Raw genomic sequence first — 19927 nt, 5'->3', positions numbered from 1 at the left:
GGTCAGCTGGAAAGAAGCAATGTGAGGAAGCAGAATTTCAAAAATTCCTTGGGCTTTAAAGGTGGAGGGGTGCATGCCTCACCAGAGCAGTCATGATGGGCATTATGGTACACCTTTTGGAGGCCAGGTAGGGTGATAAGCAACCACAGTATCTATGGTGACACTACCTTGCTCTAACTTTGTTGCAAAAAGCTCTGTGCAGCTTGTCAAGATGGTTTTATGATGTCAGCGTAGAAGGAGAGTTAAACTGGCAGCAGGAGCACTGTTGTGTGAACACCTCCACAGTTTTGTCAACAAAACTTAAATAAATAGATAGAGGAAACCCTAATCAAATATTCCCATTTGTTTTGAATCACTGTTCTTTCCACATCAACTATATCAGCACTACAAAACAAACACTCCCATCTTCTATTTTGATCAAGGACATTGATTAATCAATTTATTTATTTGTTCTATTGTTGAATAAATTCCCTATTCTGTATGGTTATAATTTTTTTAACTACAGTAACATCTATTTATCAGCTGTTAAGTGTCAAAAGAGGATAATGCATCGTCACTTTGATTTGTAGGTTTGTGGATGTTTACTTAGGCTTAGTTACTTTTGTGAATTGATTATTGGATTCCAAACTAATATATCATTTTGCAAGAGTAGAGTATAGTCAATATATTATATCACAATCTGTTACTAATTCATAGTCATTCCTGATTGATGTTGACAGGGCTGGGAAAGACATGGTTTTTACTGTTACTTGATTGGACATACATTTGTAACATTTTCAGAGGCACAGAAAACCTGTGAAAGGAGTAAAGGTTATCTAACAACTGTTGGAGACAGGTATGAAAAACACTTTTAAATTTGTGCTTTTGATGGAATAATCTTAGAAATTTCTAAAAATACTTAAGAACTTTTAAAAAAGAAATTCCAGAGTTATAACAGATAAATATAAAAAGTTTGAATCAATACCAAAAATGTTCTATTTCATGAGAAATTACTCAGAAAATACATGTTTTTTTCAGACTAACTTATATTTTGATATGTTCACTTTTTACAGTTCTCCAAACAGGTAGAAAGTAAAGCCATTTGCATCTGTAGCTCTACAATATTACATTGAGAAGAAAAAAAACATTTTTGTTTTGGAAAAAAATCGCATTTCCGCTTTACCAGATATCACCCCTTGCCATGGCTGTCTCTGCTTTATAAGAGCTAGTGTTCAGTACAGCAGTTACTCATGCTACAAACTATGTAACTCAGAGAGGCATTTTCACATAAAAACAAATGTTATTGAAACTAAATTTTATGAGTGTATCACAATAGCTTGGGGTGCTAGGTCCTTATGAGAGAGTCAGCAGTACAAGGATTATTCAGATCCAAAACAAAAATCCAAATGCAAGTAGGTAAATTAAATCAAAGCTGTCAAGATTCCTTCCCCACTCTGAACTTTACAGTACAAATGTGGGGACCTGCATGGACACTTATAAGCTTAATTACTAGCTTAGATCTTGTAACTCTGCCACACTCCAGAAAGTTCAGTGTCTGGATCACTTCTTGTCACCCCCCCCCCCACCCAAAACCTTCCCCTCGCTGGGCAGCCTTGAGAGGCTTCACCAATTTCCTGGTTAACACAGATCCAAATCCCTTGGATTTTAAAACAAGGAGAAATTAACCATCCCCCATCCTTTCTTCCCACCAATCCCTGGTGAGTCCAGATCCAATCCCCTTGGATCTTAAAAAAAGGAAAAATCAATCAGGTTCTTAAAAAGAAAGCGTTTAATTAAAGAAAGAAAAGTAAAAAAATCATCTTTGTAAAATCAGGATGGAAAATATTTTACAGGGTAATCAGATTCACATAGCCCAGAGGAAACCCCTCTAGCCTTAGGTTCAAAGTTACAGCAAGCAGAAGTAAAATCCTCTCAGCAAAAAAAGGGACATTTACAAGTTGAGAAAACAAAAATAAAACTAATCTGCCTTGCCTGGCTGTTACTTATACTTTTGAAACATGAGAGACTGATTCAGAAAGATTTGGAGAGCCTGGATTGACTTCTGGTCCCTCTTAGTCCCAAGAGCAAACAACCCCCAAAACAAAGAGCACAAACAAAGACTTCCCTCCACCAAGATTTGAAAGTATCTTGTCCCCTTATTGGTCCTCTGGTCAGGTGTCAGCCAGGTTTACTGAGCTTCTTAACCCTTTACAGGTAAAAGAGTCATTAACCCTTAACCATCTGTTTATGACAAAAGCCTAGGAGGGCTTTTAGAGCAGTGTCAGCATCAGATGACGGCATGATAATGAAGAACAAAGTGGGGAAAATAAGCAGAAAGAGAAAAACATGAAAAAGTCAGAATGAGAGCTGGGAGCAAATGAAGGACCTGCAGGTGAGAGACAGCGATCCTGGATGAAAGAGAAGGCTCAGAGAGGATAGTTTGAAAGGATCTGGGAGAATGGAGAAAGTGAAAGAGGGATATACAATAGTAAAGGACATTGAAGGCTGGAACACCATTAATGCAGCTATAGAGAGGGGATGGTGCCTCGCAGCAGAGAGGAAATATACCTGTGCCAGCACTCGATAAGATTTTGAAATCTCAGTCATTTGTGGGCATTAGAAATTATGACAAAACCAGGCTTAATCTCAGTTTGCCACTTCCTCTCTTTACAGATATGAGCAAGCCTATCTAACTAGTTTGATTGGGCTGAGGCCTGAAAAATATTTTTGGATCGGTCTTTCAGATGTAGAGAAACAAGGCACTTTCAAGTGGACCGATGGTGAAGAAGTTCTATTCACTCACTGGAATTCAGCAATGCCTGGTATGTTTTGTCATAGATATTTTCCATGGGCTTATCTACTTTGTGCAGCAACACATCTCACAGGTGTGTGAATTCTAATGCACATGGCAACAGGGCTGCCATTTCCTGAGCAGTCCCTCTTGGTCAGAGTGCCCGTTACAGTGGCCTTCCCTTGTTCTTCCCACTTAGACTCCCCACAGCCTTTCTTATAAGTCCTACCACCCTCCACTTGGGGTTGGTTTAATGCCCATAAAGTCCCATCACTGCAATCCAAAGGGTCATACTTATCTCTGTTCTCTTCCACCATCCACACAGAGCTCTTTTTCTGCCACAGCCCTCTCTTCGCAGGGTTGCTTCTCATAGTTGTCTCTCCCTGGAGTTCAGCTTTCTGGCTCTGGCTTCTTCTCTTGCCAGCATCCCTTCCCCCATCCTTTCCAAGGAAGAAGGCAATCAATTTACTGTCCTGCTCTAGAGAGCTCCTCCAAATTGGCTGAAAGAGAGGGGAGCCCTGCCCCACCCTACATTCCATGGCTCCCAATACTGGGCCCTTAACGGAACAGTGTCCTGGGGTTTTCCCTGTATCCAACTCCTTATTCCCTGGGACTGCTTCCCCTCTTCCATTGCCAGGCTATTTCCTCAGCCTTTGTTCATTCCAAGTCCCTGGAACAGTGTCTTTTGGATCCCCTCTGCTCTTAAAGGGCCAGTATACCCTGTTACACGCAGCAACATGAGGCACAGCAGGTGGCTTTTGTAAACTCTGCTGGCATGCACTAAAAGTTCCCTAGTGGAGGTCAATGTAGTACTGTTTCAATCTTACTTCATTAATGTCTATTAGGGAACATTGAGTGCATGCCAACAGGGTCTACGTGGGCCTGTTAGTGTGCAGCGTGTTGGTGCACATTAGAATTAAGACCAGAGTGTATTGCTATACCATGGAGAGGAGCCCATGGCTTAAATCCATTTTAAAAAGTGAATTTTGAAATTCCAGTGAAATTTCATTCTTCAGCAGGAGTGATGTATAGACTGGTTAGCAACTCTCAAATACATCTTCAGTGAATGTTGCCATGGTTACAGTGGTAGCTGCATCTCTGTGCCCTTTATGGTTTCTCTGAGTGCCCCTGCTCAGGTATTAGGTCACATGCCTTTACCTATTCCAGGGTAGAATTTCACAGTTCTCCCACTCTTTTTGGCTTATCCTGGGCTACAGGACCCTGTGTATCAACTACTATTACCCTGCAGATCTGGTTGAGTTTGGGCACCTGCAGTTCTTCCATTGAGGAGTTCGTGACCAGTGGTATACAGAGATCAGATTAGAGCTGGGCAAATATTGGAGGGAAATAGTAAATTTGCCAAAAATGCATTTTGGGGGTTATCCAAACTATTTGGCCATTTCAAAACAAAGTATTTTGACTTTTCATTCAGAAGCAGAGTTTCATTTTGAAAACTAGGTGGTATTTTTTTTCTTTTTAAAGTGTGGATGAAAAAACACCCAAAACAAAAGGTAAAACAGAAAAAAAAATCATTTCAAACTGAAAGAAATGTTTCTTTCAACTCAAAATCATTTTTTTCCATCTTTTTGATTTCGAGGAGAAAAAAATGAAAAAAAGATCATGTAAGTTTAAATGGAAGTGATTTTTTCCATTAATTATTTACTCTACTCTAGCTCAGACAGCCTTCTTTTTAAAAAAGTGTTGATTTGAACATTGTAGGAACAAAGCCTCTTTAAAGAAAAAAGGATTTTAAAACAACAAACAGTCTTCATGTACATCTATTATAAATGTCTTGTCTTAGACCCTGATGTTAACCTATGCAGGCCTGACTTCTTTCAGCTCACCCAACAATTTATTATGTCTTAGTCTGGTTCCCTTCAATTAACTATTGCCTTGAGACTGTGCATCTCTTTCAACTTGGCTATAGTTCTTTGTTGTTCTGTGTTGCCAGACCTTCACCCTTCCTGGTCCAAACCATTTTGCAGGTTGGCTGAAGAGGAGGTCAAACCATCCAAGCTAATAGTTGTGGTATTGTCTCTTAACAACTCTTGAATGTTTCCTGAGAAGTGGCTAGCTTGAGTCATTCTTTTCTTTCCTGCCTGATTTCCAAGTCAGCCCTCTACTAAGTTAACTGAATATATTCATATAGTTAACATCCCAAAAACGAGGCCAATATATATTATTCACACAGTATTACAGAGCAGTTCCAAATCTTTCACAAATGACTCTATTGCCAGCTTGGTACCACTATGAAAGATGTCATGAGTGATCTGCTGTTTATATCAGTTTAGTTGGATTTTAACCCACCAAGATAAAAAGCCAAAACGTAGGATCAGAATCCCGAAATTTGCTATTGTTGTTGATGGACAAGTATCACAGACCACTAAGTACTAGGGCCTGATCCTTCTTTGGTCTGCACAATGTATAGCCATTTACACCAGGGTCAAGTGGGTATAAATACTGTCATTCTGATCTGGTAGCATTTTCCGTTCACATTTCACATGTTTTTGCACCACTGCAAAGAATCCGGCTCCAGGTCTGTGTAGCCCATGTCTCATTGACCTACCATGAACATCTAATAGATTTCTCCCTTAAGGGCTACACTCTCCTTAGCTTCTCTTGGAATTAAAAGGAGTTTCCCAGGCTCTGGGTTGTGATTCCAAACTATTTTCTGTTTTTCCAACTAGCCAGGACCAAAGCGTTTCTCCTTAGTGTGCTTTTGAGATACTAACCAAGACTGAATTCATAGACTCATAGAAGATTAGGGTTGGAAGGGACCTCAGGAGGCCATCTAGTCCAAGCCCCTGCTCCACACCAACTAAATCTTCCCAGCCAGGGCTTTATCAAGCCGGGCCTTAAAAAACCTCTAAGAAAGGAGATTCCACCACCTCCCTAGGTAACCCATTCCAGTGCTTCACCACCCTGCCAGTGAAATAGTTTTTCCTAATATCTAACCTAGACCTCCCCCACTGCAACCTGAGACCATTGCTCTTTGTTCTGTCATCAGGCACCACTGAGAACAGCCAAGATCCATCCTCTTTAGAACCCCCCTTCAGGTAGTTGAAGGCTGCTATCAAATCCCCCCTCACTTTTCTCTTCTGAAGACTAAATAAGCCCAGTTCCCTCAGCCTCTTCTTGTAAGCTATGTGCCCCAGCTCCCTAATCATTTGTTGTGCCGAATAGAGGGGAACAATCACGTGCCTCAATCTGCTGGCAATGCTCCTACTAATGCAGCCCAATATGCCATTGGCCTTCTTGGCAACAAGGGCACACTGCTGACTCATACCAAGCTTCTTGTCCACTGTAATCCCCAGGTCTTTTTCTGCAGAACTACCACTTAGCCAGTCAGTCCCCAGCCTGTAGCAGTGCATTGGATTTTTCTGTCCTAAGTACAGGACTTTGCACTTGTCCTTGTTGAACCTCATCAGATTTCTTTTGACCCAATCCTCCAATTTGTTTAGGTCACTCTGGACCCTATCCTTACCCTTCAGTGTATCTACCTCTGCCCCAGCTTAGTGTCATCTGCAAACTTGCTGAGGGTGCAATCCATCCCATCATCCGGCTCATTAATGAAGATGTTGAACAAAATCAGCCCCAGGACCAACCCCTGGGGCGCTCTGCTTGATACTGGCTGTCTACTGGAGATTGAACCATTGATCACTACCCATTCAGCCCGGTGATCTATCCACCTTTCTATCCACCTTATTCACCCAAGCCATACTTTTTTAACCTGCTGGCAAGAATATTGTGGGAGACAGTATCAAAAGCTTTGTTAAAGTCCAAGATATATCACGTCCACTGCTTTCCCCATATTCACAGAACTAGTTATCTCATCATAGAAGGCAATCAGGTTGGTCAGGCATGACTTGCCCTTGTTGAATCCATGTTGACTGTTCCTGATCACCTTCCTCTCCTCCAAGTGCTTCAAAATGGATTCCTTGAAGACCTGCTCCATGGTTTTTCCAGGGACTGAGGTGAGGCTGACTGGTCTGTAGTTCCCTGGATTATCCTCCTTCCCTTTTTAAAAGATAGATACTATATTTGCCTTTTTCCAATTGTCCAAGATCTCCCACAAACGCCACAAGTTTTCAAAGATAATGGCCAATGGCTCTGCAATCACATAAGACAACTCCCTTAGTACCTTTGGATGCATTAGATCCGGAGCCATGGACTTGTGCATGTCCAGCTTTTCTTAATAGTCCTTAACCTGTTCTTTTGCCACTGAGGGTTGCTCGCCTCTTCCCCATAATTCCTTAAATATATATTGCAGTCAAAGGTATTTGTAGCTCTTCTTTCACAGTCCTTACAAGGGTAAAAGCTACCTTGTGTAGAGAATGAAAGGAGGATGGATTGGATAGAAAAAGTACTACAGAAAACTGGCTGTAAAATGTTGACTAGTTTGCAGGCATATGTTTAGCTGCTCTCAGGTGATTTCTGTATATGCTTTCCATGGTCCTATCTATTCATCCATTTTGTTTCTCTTATCTCTTTATTACTGGGTTAGACAGCTTGCATTAAGATTTCTTTTAAATAATACAATACATATGATAAACAGAACCACAGAAAAGTTTGACAAAAACTGGTTGCTTTATGGAAGTGGTCCATAGAATATTGTTCCAAATGGCTTTCAGGCTCTGAGACCACATACTGCCAAATAAAGAATGTGAAAGTCAGGTGAGTATGTGGGTGTGTGAGCATTTCAGAAGCTATTTGTAGGATTTTGATCATTTCAAGATAACAGACTACCAGCTACTTGCATTAAAGACCTAGGCAGGGTATCCTTTAAATACCAATGATTGCCCATGCATTTGAGATTTAAAATTTTTAGAGCAGGAGTTAAGATGCTGGACAACTCCAATCTTGTCTTTTCAGTTTACATAATTCAGTTTGCAAAACTCTTTATTCGAGCAGCCAGATAACCATTACCCAATTCCAATACAGGTTTCACTCTCATAAAACATATAAAATGAGATATGCAAATTACAGGGGGAACAAAAAGAATAAAAAGTGTGCATTTTAATTTTATTTACAACTCATGAAGGAAGAAAGCCAGGGTGTGTAGCAATGAGAACTGGAAGTGCAGCTGGACTATGGCATGTTCAGGACTGTGAAGAAAAGGCAAAATTTCTCTGCAAACAACCAGCTGAAGCAATGACCCTTCATCCTCCTGTTCCAGAAGAAAAATCTTACTCCAAATGCCCCATGGGTTGGGATTCAAACAGTAATATCAGTTCATGCTTCAAAGTAAGTATTACATTTCCAAACTAATAATGAATTGGATACATGCAGATAGATACAAAGAATGTCTAAACTTCAGAGACTACCAGACAATGGTGCAAACATAACAAGCTAATGTATAGACTATGTTTAGGTCTTGTTTTAACTGTCAATTATCAGTGAAACAGCCGACTGTCTGAACAGGGCATTCTGTAATCCAGTTTAAATATGTTTACTTCTATATGATTAGCTATTTGATTTCTCAGATTGTCTTAAATCCCCATACAGGAAAGTAGCTAAGATGTCTTTTTTTAATGCATATAACATAATATACAGTGTTTAATTGTAAAATATATCATTAGCCTTTTGTGAGAGAAGGAAACCAAAAGAAAACATGGCTTGAAGCTCAAGATTTTTGTAGAGAGATAGGAGGAGATCTGGCTGCCATCAATAGTGAAGAAGAACAACAAGTGATACAGCGTTCAATAGTGTAAGTATAGGCATCATAATTTGTCTTTCAGTATAACAATATTTGTCTTGCATAACCCCAAGTTTCATCTCACTTGAAAACTACTTGGTTAAAAATCAGACATAAAAATACAAAAGTGCAACCGCTCACTACTTCTGTAAAATTGCTTACTTTTCTATTTTTACCGTATAATTATAAAACAAATCAATTGGAATATAAATATTTGACTTATATTTCAGTATATAATATATAGAGCAGTGTAAACAAGTTTGTAGGAAATTTTAGTGTGTACTGAGTTCCCTAGCGCTTTTTATGTAGCCTGTTGTAAAACTAGGCAAATATCTAGATGATTCGATGTACCTCCTGGAATACCTCTGTGTATCCCCAGGGGCATGTGTACCCCTGGTTGAGAACCACTGGCCTGGACTGTTCCTAACAGGTGTTTGTTTAACCTGTTCTTAAAAACCTTCAGTGACGGGGATTCCACCACTGCCTTGGTGACTTATTCCAGTATTTAACAATCCTTATACTTGGAATGTTTTTCCTAATATCTAAGCTAAATGTCCATTGCTGCAGATTAAGCCAATTACTTCTTTTCCTAACTTTAGTGGACATGGAGAACAATTGATTCCCATCCTCTTTATAACAGCCCTTAATATATTTGAAGACTGTTACTAGGTTCTCCCTCAGTCTCTTTTTCTCAAGGCTAAGCGTACCCATTTTTAAACCTTTCCTCATACTCAGGTTTTCTAAACCTTTTAACATTTTTTGTTGTTCTCCTCTGGACTGTCTCCAATTTGTCCACTTTTCCAAGTGTGGCATCCAAAACTGGACACTGTACTACAACTGATGCCTCACTAGTGCAGACTACAAAGGGACAATTACCTCCCATGTCATACAGACGATATTCGTGTTAATGTACCCAATAATGATATTAGTCTTTTTAGCAACTGTATCACACTGTTGGCACATACTCAATGTGTGATCCTCTATAGCCCCCAGATCTACTGCAGTACTACTGCGTAGCCAGTTATTCATCATTTTATATTTGTACATTTGATTTTTCTTTCTTAAGTGTATTACTTTGCACTTGTCTTTATTGAATTTCATCTTGTTGGTTTTAGACCAGTTCTCCAATTTGTCAATGTCATTTTGAACTCTAACCCTGCCCTCCAAAGTTCTTGCAACCCTTCCCTACTTGCTGTCATATGCAAATTTTATAATGTGGAAGAAGGGAAAGAATTGATAAGGATTTGTAGGGGATCTTAATGCATGTCAGTCTGTTAGCAAGAGTTAGGCCAGCTGTAAGCCTAATGATGTGAGATTTGTAGAAGCGAGGATAGTGTGAGGCGAGTAGGAAAGAACTGTGTGAGAAGTTATCACGACCTTGCACTGATAATCAAATATGTAGACTGGCGCCCAGAAGTGAGGAAAATAAAATAGCAGGATAGCCTATATATAAACAAAATGCAGCTGTTGCTCATTATTGTCTGTATTATTGCTTATTATTGTCTGTAACAAAGGTATAAATGCTTGCTGTAATTGTTTACCTGTTGAGAGACTTGTCCGGGACTGGGGCGACCCAGTATCCTAGGGCACTCCCTCCCTCTATTGCAATTGCTGGAGAAATAATAAAGTATTTGATTTTGCTGCACCCAAATGAAAAAGCGAGAACTGCGTTTTTCTCCGACAATAAGCAGATTCTTCACTCCATTATCCAAGTCATTAATGAAAATAATGAATAGTAGTGGACCCCTCTACATATATCATCTCAGGCTGACAGTAAACCATTAATAACTACTCTGTGACCTATGGTCTTTCAACAAGTTGTGTACCCACCTTCAGGAGCGGCGCCAGGGTTTTTTGGCGCCCTAGGCGGGAGTCCTTCCGCGCCCCCAGTCATTGGCGGCAATTCTGCGGCGGGGGGGGTCCTTCCGCGCTCCCAGTCTTTGGGGCACTTCAGCGGCGGGTCCCGGAGCGAGTGAAGGACCCGCCGCAGAATTGCCACCGAAGACCCGGAGCGCGGAAGGACCCCCCACCACCGAATTGCCGCCAAGGATGGCAAAATGCTGCCCCCACAAATCCTGGTGCCCTAGGAGACTGCCTAGGTCGCCTAAATGGAAGCACCGGCCCTGCCCACCTTATAGCTATTTCAGCTAGATCGTATTTCCCTACTTTGCTTATAAGAATGTCCTGTGAGGCTATGTCAAAAGCCTGACTAAAATCAAGATATATCTCATCAACTGCTTCCCCTCTATCCACTAGACCTGTAATCCAATCAAAGAATATTTGCTACGCCATTTTCAAACAAAATAGTAGTTCATAATCTATGTGGACTATTTTTTCCTAAAGGAAGGCAACAATGAAACATTAAAAAAGAAGAACAAACTAACAACTTTTTTTCTCGGCATTGTCACGCAAGGGAATATTTTGTGTTGCTTTGATTATTATGAAAATTTATGGGGGCTAGTCGCCTAACTGCACTTTCTGCTTTTGAAAATCTCCATAAGAGTTAATTGATGGTAATTTAGTACTTGAGATGTTTCCTGTGTGTGTCACTTCACTATCATGTACCAGAATATTTATGTGCAGATCTTGACACATTTAATTTAAATTATTAGGTTTAAAGTTCTGAGTATTCCTCTAAGACTCCAACAGATATAAGAAATTTGTATAGAAAGCCTTCAAATTTGCTGAACTGCTGTACTAACATTGATTGTGTATAATGATGACCTATGTCCTGTTATATTTATGTGCTATTCTATTTCTATTTCACATTTTAGGGACAAAGAACTGTCATTTCGGCCTTTCTGGATTGGTTTATTTTGTCTGGATCCTGATGAGGGCTTTTTTTGGAGCGATGGCTCTCCAGTGAGTGATTTAGTTTTTAGCCATATAGCTGTCTTTCTTGGAGCGACTGGGGGCCAGTTCAGTAAGGGATAAGGACTGCAGATGACTATAATCTTCCAGTAGGCCATCAGCTCACTGGTGATATGATTGGACAGCAATCTCCTCAGTGTGTTCTGGAATCCAGTGGGGCCCATTAGTCTTTGAGATTATACCATCAAAACAAGTGGTAGTAGGGACTATTGAAGGACCCTGACTACTGGCTTGGAGACAATTATATTACTGTAACAAAGATATAATAAAGCCTGTCCAAAATGTATTTAGTTACTGCATGCAGATATATAATGCAGTTCCCGTTCCCAAATTAATTTTTAGCCCCACTTGATATCTCTTCTTACAAAGGCTGAATATGTTGCTTCCATTAAACAGCCATCTGGTGTTGGCACAAAAAGCAAGAGCCTGGGTTGAAATTAAACCTAGGTATTCTCGCCTCTCTTGCCAGCGAGAGCATAATTTTGTCCCTCTTTAGGAAGAAAATAAAAACCAAATTGTGTTTCTACTATAGATGAGGTACAAAAACTGGTATAATGCTGAACCAAATAATGAGCATGGAATTGAATATTGTGGAACAGTCAATGAAGAGTTTTCCATGAACTGGATTAACACACACTGTGAACATTTTAATGATTGGATTTGTCAAATAGAGAAAGGTAGGTTGCATTCTATTTTAAATTAGAATATTAAACAAAAAAACAATGACCAGTTAGCTGGACTGATTAGATTAAATTGGTGTGACCCTGAGAATTATTCTTTCCATAAGCGGACATGCAGCGAGATTGACACAATGGTTCTCACAGATATAATGAGATGGAGTTAATTCAGACCTTAAAACAATGTCATTAAAGTCATTCATTGACCAAAACACACCCAAAAGGAGACAGAAAAGAACAGCAAACAGAGAAAATGCAGCTTCTAACCCTGGTGCTGAGTCTTACCTGCAACCTTACTGTGGTAGATGCACAGACACAGCACCAGCTGTTATCAGCCACTCTGTGACCTGGTAAACTTCTATCAGCATCAGGTTGTTTAGGGTGTTGCTTTCACTGACTCATTAGTCACAGGCTTACAAGAGTACTGCAAAAGAGATTGTCTTGGTTGCTTAAACTCATCTCTTATTAAACAAGAGGCAAAAAAGAGAGACAGACAAAAGAGAAGAAATAAGGAAGGAAAAGGACATATGAGATAGGGGTCTCGCATTCCACGTTTAGCCAGAATGGGTGGAAGTGACAAAGTCACCTGGGTCCCTCTCTCCGGCCCTGTCTATTCAGCACATCTCTCAGGATCAGGACAGTGAAGCTCCAATGGTGGCACAGTGGATCCTGGGGTCTCAAGAGATGGTAGGGGTGGCAGCCACACTGGTAAAGTTCAGTCCTTTAAGTCCACTCTTCTAATCATTTTGGCCCTCCCTCTGAAGTTTCTTTTAAGGACCCCAAAAGGGAGTGATGGGCAGAATAGCCCACCACTTCATCATTTTGTGCACCAGCGAAGCCAAATTTCCAACACACCAGTTTTGGTCCATTCATTTCCAGTTCCATTCTCCTCTGTTTACCAGTAGCAATCACAACACAGTCCTTGGGTTGTAGCAGTAGACCTGTTTTTGGATTAATTCAGGCTTCCTGGCTTTAACTTTTGATGACTTTCATAACCAACTTTATATAACGGACTGAGTTGGGCTTTTGTTACTTTGGAGAACTTTGAGTACAGGCCTCTGCACAACATCCCTCCCCTCCCTGTCCTGTCCTTCCCCTCTTTACATCTTTGGAAGGACAATCAAAGTAGGTCTTTGTCTAACAAATCAACTGGTGGTAATGTTCAGTAGACATGCTACGCATCCTTTATCCAGCTGCAAGACTCGAAATCTGCTGTAGGGCTGAGAGGTGCTAGGGCACCAACAGTTGTACCTCAGTTCTGGAGCATATTGAAGCCCTATAGTTAAAGGGATAGCAGCAGTGGAAGAAACAGCAGAGTTTCATTATTATTATTGCTAAAGTGGTAGGAGCTGGGGACTCAATCTGAACACACCAATGATTTGGAGCATACCACTTACTTCATTGTGTTTTCCCTCTTACTCTTCCCAAAGGCATAAGTTAGTTTCACCACCACCCCCATGAAACACATTTTATTACACAAATGTAAAAGTCTTATATAGTATGTCATATGATGGATTGCTAAAATCCAGTACATTGGAGGGAGTCATGCTTTCTTTAAACTTAAAAACTTGAGGGCTCAAAATAATATTTTGCTGAATGAAAAAAATCCTTTAATATCATGAGCATATGTCAAAAATATAGAAAATTTATTTTTTTCTTTCCTTTACAGGAACACCACTTAAACCAGAACAAACAAGCTCTTCTGCCAGTAAGCGCCTGTCTATTTCATATAATATAGTACAGTATAACAAGAATAGCCTACCTTCATGCACACTAGGTACAGAACAGGGAGTTTCATTATTTATCTTGCAGAGTATGAAGTCACTGAAGATGGATGGATTATATATGGGGGCAAGCAGTATTTTTTCAGCACAGAAAGTGTCCCCTTGGAAAAAGCTAGGGAGTTCTGCAAGAAGAATTTTGGAGACCTTGTTGTCATTCAGAGCAACAGTGAAAGAAAGTTTCTATGGAAATACGTAAGCAAACACTTTATTACTTAATTCAGCACAGTCAGCATATGCCACATATGCTTATGAAATACAAGCAAATGTGCATTTTCACATCATCTCTCCTCTACAGTGTCTGCAATAATTTGAATATTAATTGAAAAAGGACATATATAAAGCAGCTTCTTAACAGAAAATTAAATGTTCAAAATAATAGCTGGCAGATCCTGCTGCTGCGCCACTTATTAGGCTCAAAAGTCAACTATACCTGGTCTTAGTCAATTATACTCCTCTGAATCCAGTGGATGTTTTGCTTGAGTCAGGTGTTGCCCAGTCAGGCCCTTGAAACATTCAAAACATTGCAAGTGTGGTAATTGACACAGTTGCTAATATCATAAAGTCACTATTGCAAAAAAATCACTGCATTAGGCTGGTGCTTTTGGTGTGTGAGAGAATATGAACAAGCAGAGAAGGAGATTTTGAGGCACAGTTAATTAATGGATTGATCTAAAAGAAAACATGTAGGTGTTTTTTCACCCTAAACAACCTAAATAATTTAAACTAAATTCTTCCTAAAATTAAGGAAGGAATACTTACCTTCCATGCAGCCTCACCAGGGCAATAATCTCCCTCCTGGGAGGCACTGCGCAGCACTGCACACAGTGCTCCACAAAGAATTCTCTTAAAATCAGGAATATGCTTGCCAGGCTGGCTTGGATACATTTCTGCTTTGATTATAGCAGTATGGCATCCAGAACTAGCTGAAAAGCATTCATGCTAATGAGGCAAATGTTTGTATTCTTGCAGATGTGATCCATATTTCCACTGAGTCACAAGTCATTGTCACCTGTACAGACAGTCGACAAGATTATTCCAATCCAAATAATTTGAAAATAATCTGCTTTTCATATCAAAAAGCTTTTTTTATATATATGGAAAAATTTAATTAAAATCACATCCTTGTGTTTAGATTTTAAGAAATGGCCAAAAGGAGTCATATTTCATTGGTTTAATTCTGAGTGTCGATCAACAGTTTACGTAAGTAAACAAGCAATATCTAGTTTTATTCCATTGAGTAGTTAACATATTGTATGTAGTGCATTGATTCATAAAGGGACATGGTAGGGTGCACAATCATCACCAGTGTCCCCCCTTGTATCTTGGTGAGCTGTTGCAGTGGTTTTCATCTCCAGCGGCCCTGTAGGCCTCTGTGTGTAATTCAACTTTCCGGCTGAGAAGCAGCTAAGTCAAATCCCTTTTGGGGTAACAAAAGCTCAAACTGATGTCCCAAAGTCTCTCAACAATCAGCCCTTTCCGGGGACTCTGTTTTCAATCTCCTTTCTCACCTACTCGAGAGTCTCCTTCCCCAGCTCCAGTATTGGACAGCTACCTTCCTGAGGTATCGGTTCTCCTGCAGTATCTGTCTCAGGTCCCTTCATGGGAGTCACTCTGCTCCATGTGTTTCCTCCCTTCAAACTGCACTCTCTCTCTTTGATGATGACCCCACGTCCATTAACTTATCACCGGATATGGCTTACTCAGGCCCCCTGGCTGAAAAGTCACTTATTAATTACAGCATAGATGCAACAGAGGTAACTAATTGGCTATTAACTCCTTTGCAACTACGATGAGGTTTCATCCCATCATGTGACCCTTAAAAAGGAGTTATAAAAATGGTTTCAGGTATATTATGTGTTGAAAGGTAAACTCAGTGAGTTTAATTATGTTTTAAATGACCTGCATCTTAATGAAGGGGTTTTTTATTGGGAATGTAAGTGCTATGAATACAGAGATAATCACCATGCAAAATAAAATGCATACTGTATTATTTACCTTATGTGCAGGGCTTTAGTTACCTTTAATCCTAACGGAAGTTGAGCCTAACATCACATATGCAAAGTAGTGAATATACTTATACTCTTGTGATATTTCTATCAAATGATTTCTGTAATAAAACAAATGGATTTGCATCATTTCTTTTGTAAAAAGAAAGTAACCAGTAATTACTGGGCTATTTGGTTTTTCAGCTGGATGGATGGAAGCCCAGTGCACTACGTAGCTTGGGCAAAGAATGAGCCAAACTATGCAAATGCTGAAGAAAATTGTGTGGTCATGTATAAAAACTTCGGTGAGCTACACATTTTGATGTTTGTGTGGTGTATACGTATTTGTGTGGCTATACCTTTCCCTCATATATTTGTTAACTGTCTTTCCCTCTTTTTATATGTAGAAAAGATAACTTTGGAAAAAAACAATGTACCCATAGTAAAAGATTCTCACTCTTGGGGGTTATATCCCACCCAGGCAAATGCAGTGTTGGGCAAAAGTGTAAGCTAAAAAGTTATGAGTGGAACCAGGCGTGCAGGGGAATCCAGCCCACTTTAAAAAGTTTACTGCTCTCCAGACAAATAGGGCAAAATCCAGGCCCCACTGAAGTTGATGGAAGTTTTGCCATTGACTTCACTGGGGCCAGGATTTCACTGCGAGTTGGTAACCAGAGTAAGGCTGGCCAAAGAATGGGGAACATAGTTAAGTGCCTAATATGTATGTTGAGGTTTGTGTTTAATCCTGTATTTCCTCAAAGAAAGCCACACACTGTCTCTTTTTTAGTTTGAGCTCTATGAGAATAAGGAAATGGGTGCCCTAAAGCTTGAAACTTTGGCTGAGAGTACAGGATGACAGTACATTAATTGCTTAACTGTACATCTCCCCCACATAATCTCTGTTCCCACTTACGCTGGATTCCAGATACCTAAACTGCGCACCACCCAAGGATTAGCAGGTTCAAAGCCTTTGTGCAAGCATTGCAGGTGGGATGTAGTTAATAAACTTTCCCAGTTCTGGGACCTAGTGAAGTTGACTTAACACACAGTCTGTGGCATTCCCAGGGGAAATAAAAACATGAGGAGGTGATAAATTTTCACCAGAAATGTCAAACTCATCCAATGGCTTATTTTCTGTATTTAAATTGTTTTCAGGTTTGTGGAATGATATCAACTGTGGTAATCCAAATGCCTTTATCTGTGAAAGGCATAGCAGTAGTACCGTAAACTCAACATTTGCTGTGACAGCACCTTCTCCACCAGGAGGGTGTCCTGAAAGTTGGCTTTTGTTTAGAAATAAGGTATGGTAGCAAACTTCTACAGTACATTACATTTATCATAAGAACAAGGGAAACTCAGATCTGAATTTGAACACTATGTATTATAGTTAATGCAACTCAATTGACTTCTATTTTCTTTTGCTTATAAAGTAAATATCTGACTTTTCCCCAGTGTTACAAAATGTTTGGCTCCAGAGATGAAGATAGAGTTATGTGGATTCCTGCACATAGAACATGTATAAATTTTGGAGGAAACCTGGCTAGCATACCTAATGAACAAGTGCAAGGTACAGTACATGGACCCTTTAGGGATTAGATGAGACACCAATCAATTCCTGCAAAGAAAAGCATGCCAATATAGGGGAGTGTGTATTATACTATCTCTTCCTGTTATTGTTCAGGTGAAAGAATTAATGAACCTTCCTTCTAAGAAATATATATATTTTGATAATACATACAAGTCCTTTATTATACCAGCCAGGTCAATGGAAGTGGCAAACACCAGGTATATTGGGTGATGGTGGTAGTTGTAGTGCTAAAAGTTGGTTCCCTGTACTAACTCCATATTCCCAGGCCACACCAAATGGCATATGTGTAGTCTATTGGTGTACTGGTAAAATAAATAAATAAATAAAAGGCGGGTAAACTAACTGAAACTAAACTTAAGCTATGTCTACACTACCATTTACGTTGGTATAGCTTATGTCACTTAGAGGTGTGAATAAGCCACCCTCCCCGAGCGACATAAGTTACACCAACCTAAGCACCGGTATGAACAGCGCTATGTCAGTGGGAGAGCTTCACTAGAGAGCTTATAGCTCAGTGTAGCCTCTAGTGTAGCCATGGCCTAAGAGAGACAGGGTGGGTGAGATAATATCTTTTAGTCCTCCAACTTCTCTTGCTGAAAGAGATGAGCTTCACAGAACTCTTCTTGTGATCCAGTAAAAGATATTAACTCTACATATCGTTATTCTGGAAGGTGTTAATGGGTACCATCAAGTGGATGTCTGGTCTATAGACAAACACAGACCTGTTTAAAGTGGATGGGTATGCTAAGCATCCTTCTTTCAGGCTCAATGAAAGGAACAAATAAGCCCCCTTAATATAGTGATAGCTGGAAACAATCAGAGTGTGCTGGCAAAGGCGCTGAGCAACATGGCAAATCCTGGGAGTGGCTGCAAACACGGTGGCTAGAGGATTGACTCTGAGCCGTGTGCATGGGCACCTGGTTATATGGGTCTGTGAGAAAGAAAGATGGCAGCTTAATAACCTGGACAGGCCAGGTTACTGACACACCAGCTTTCCTTCTGGAGCTAGCCTAGAAGCAGAAGAGGTGGAGGAGGTGGGGATGGTATTTCCTCTTGCTGCTTCCTCCACATCTTCCGCTTCTGGGCCTGCTCCAGAAGGGGAGAAGATGGCTCAGTAATCAGGTTGCCTAGCCACCATCTTTCCTTCTGGAGCAAAAAGCCAGGTCTGGGGGATCCCCTGGGGTTCACCCAGATTACTGAGCCACCATCTTTCTTTCCAGAGTGAGGAGCCCAGTCCAGGGGTTCCCCCAGTGTCTACCTAGGTTACCAACCTGCCATATCACATTCTGGAGCAGGGAACTAAGCCCAGGGGATCCCTCTGGGGCACACCCAGGTTAATCAGCTGCCATTTCTCTTTCTGGGGTAGGGAGCTGGGTCCCAAGAATATTTTCAAATTTTTCTCCTACCTGGGGGGGCTCCACCCTCAGGCTTCAAAGTATAGAGGACTTTGCCTCTTATACTTCCACTCAGGACTTCACCCTCAGACCCCAGGATCCCACCAAAAAATTCACAAACCTGGCACCTATATATGTGTGTCTGTGTGGCGGGGAGAGGGAAGGAGGATGTAGAAAACTAGCAAAGAGCGAGAGAAGTGTCATGAGTGCAACCCTGGGAAGGAGCAGAAAGCCAGAGATCCTTGGACACAGGACTCACTGGCAAGATAAGCTTGGAAGTACTGAGCATGGAAACTACCTGTTGCTGTTGGTTTCTACTATGCTCAGGGAAACAAGACTTCATGTACCTTCTTCATCAATAGACAGGATTACACCAAAGAAACCTCTAACTTGTGTCCTCAATTTCTCCTCCTAATGGAAAAAAATCTTCAATTTTGGCTAACTGCTCAGGCCAAGGGGCAACAACATTAATCACAACTGTTTCAATACAAGACCAACTACATGCACCATTCATCTGCTCCTAGTGCCATTCATGTTCATCCTTAAATGTCGTGTGTTACAGTGCTATTCACTATGGGGCGTCTCAGGGTGCCTTGCCATGCAAGGGAACTTTTAGTGCACCATAGCAGCAAGCTGCCGCACTGAAGAAACACAATCTGGCTTGCTGTGTACTAACTCACCATGGAGACATTGAATTCAAATATATGGATGTTAAATTTAAGCGCATGAGCGAACACAATATGAGCAGGCAGGATCTGGTAGATTTTCAGTGGCCTTAGATATGGTGCCCTGCTTTACCCGTACCCATGTTTCTCCACAGATCCAGGCTGTCGTAGCTTCCTACTCAGATTTGAACCTTAGCGTTCATAAACTGAGAAGCTAGCATGAAACTCCCCCAAGCTTATTACCAGCTTGGATCTGATATCGCTGCCACCAATCAGGATTCTGAGTACCTGATAAACTCCTGGTCTCCCAAAATCTTCTCTGGGGGACCCCAAGACTCAGAAACCCTGAGTCTCACACCAAAGGGAAAACAACCTCCTCCCCTTGTCTCCTCTTTATCTCATCCCCAGCTCTCCCTCCCTGGGTTATCCTGGGCGATACTGTACTTAAACTCCTTGAATGCAAAACAGAGAGGGCAATTTACCTTCCCCCCTCCTTCT

The 19927-nt window shown here is 40.7% G+C and overlaps 1 protein-coding gene across 1 annotated transcript in view; it reads left to right on the top strand.

Moving 5' to 3' along the window:
- LOC116829838 (macrophage mannose receptor 1-like) overlaps positions 1 to 19927 on the top strand; it is a 55530-nt gene that overhangs the window by 20591 nt on the left and 15012 nt on the right. Inside the window, exons 10-21 of the mRNA XM_032788890.2 lie at positions 720 to 835; positions 2653 to 2801; positions 7812 to 8014; positions 8350 to 8477; positions 11240 to 11327; positions 11869 to 12013; positions 13683 to 13721; positions 13826 to 13989; positions 14930 to 14997; positions 15987 to 16087; positions 16938 to 17083; positions 17235 to 17349. Of these exons, the coding sequence (XP_032644781.1) occupies positions 720 to 835; positions 2653 to 2801; positions 7812 to 8014; positions 8350 to 8477; positions 11240 to 11327; positions 11869 to 12013; positions 13683 to 13721; positions 13826 to 13989; positions 14930 to 14997; positions 15987 to 16087; positions 16938 to 17083; positions 17235 to 17349 (1462 nt within the window). The remainder of the gene's footprint in view (positions 1 to 719; positions 836 to 2652; positions 2802 to 7811; positions 8015 to 8349; positions 8478 to 11239; positions 11328 to 11868; positions 12014 to 13682; positions 13722 to 13825; positions 13990 to 14929; positions 14998 to 15986; positions 16088 to 16937; positions 17084 to 17234; positions 17350 to 19927) is intronic.

This window comes from Chelonoidis abingdonii, chromosome 2 (genome assembly GCF_003597395.2).
Source record: "Chelonoidis abingdonii isolate Lonesome George chromosome 2, CheloAbing_2.0, whole genome shotgun sequence".
NCBI classification, from domain to species: domain Eukaryota; kingdom Metazoa; phylum Chordata; order Testudines; family Testudinidae; genus Chelonoidis; species Chelonoidis abingdonii.
The sequence above is the reverse complement of the archived record's forward strand: the minus strand, read 5'-3'. Positions and strand labels throughout refer to the sequence as shown.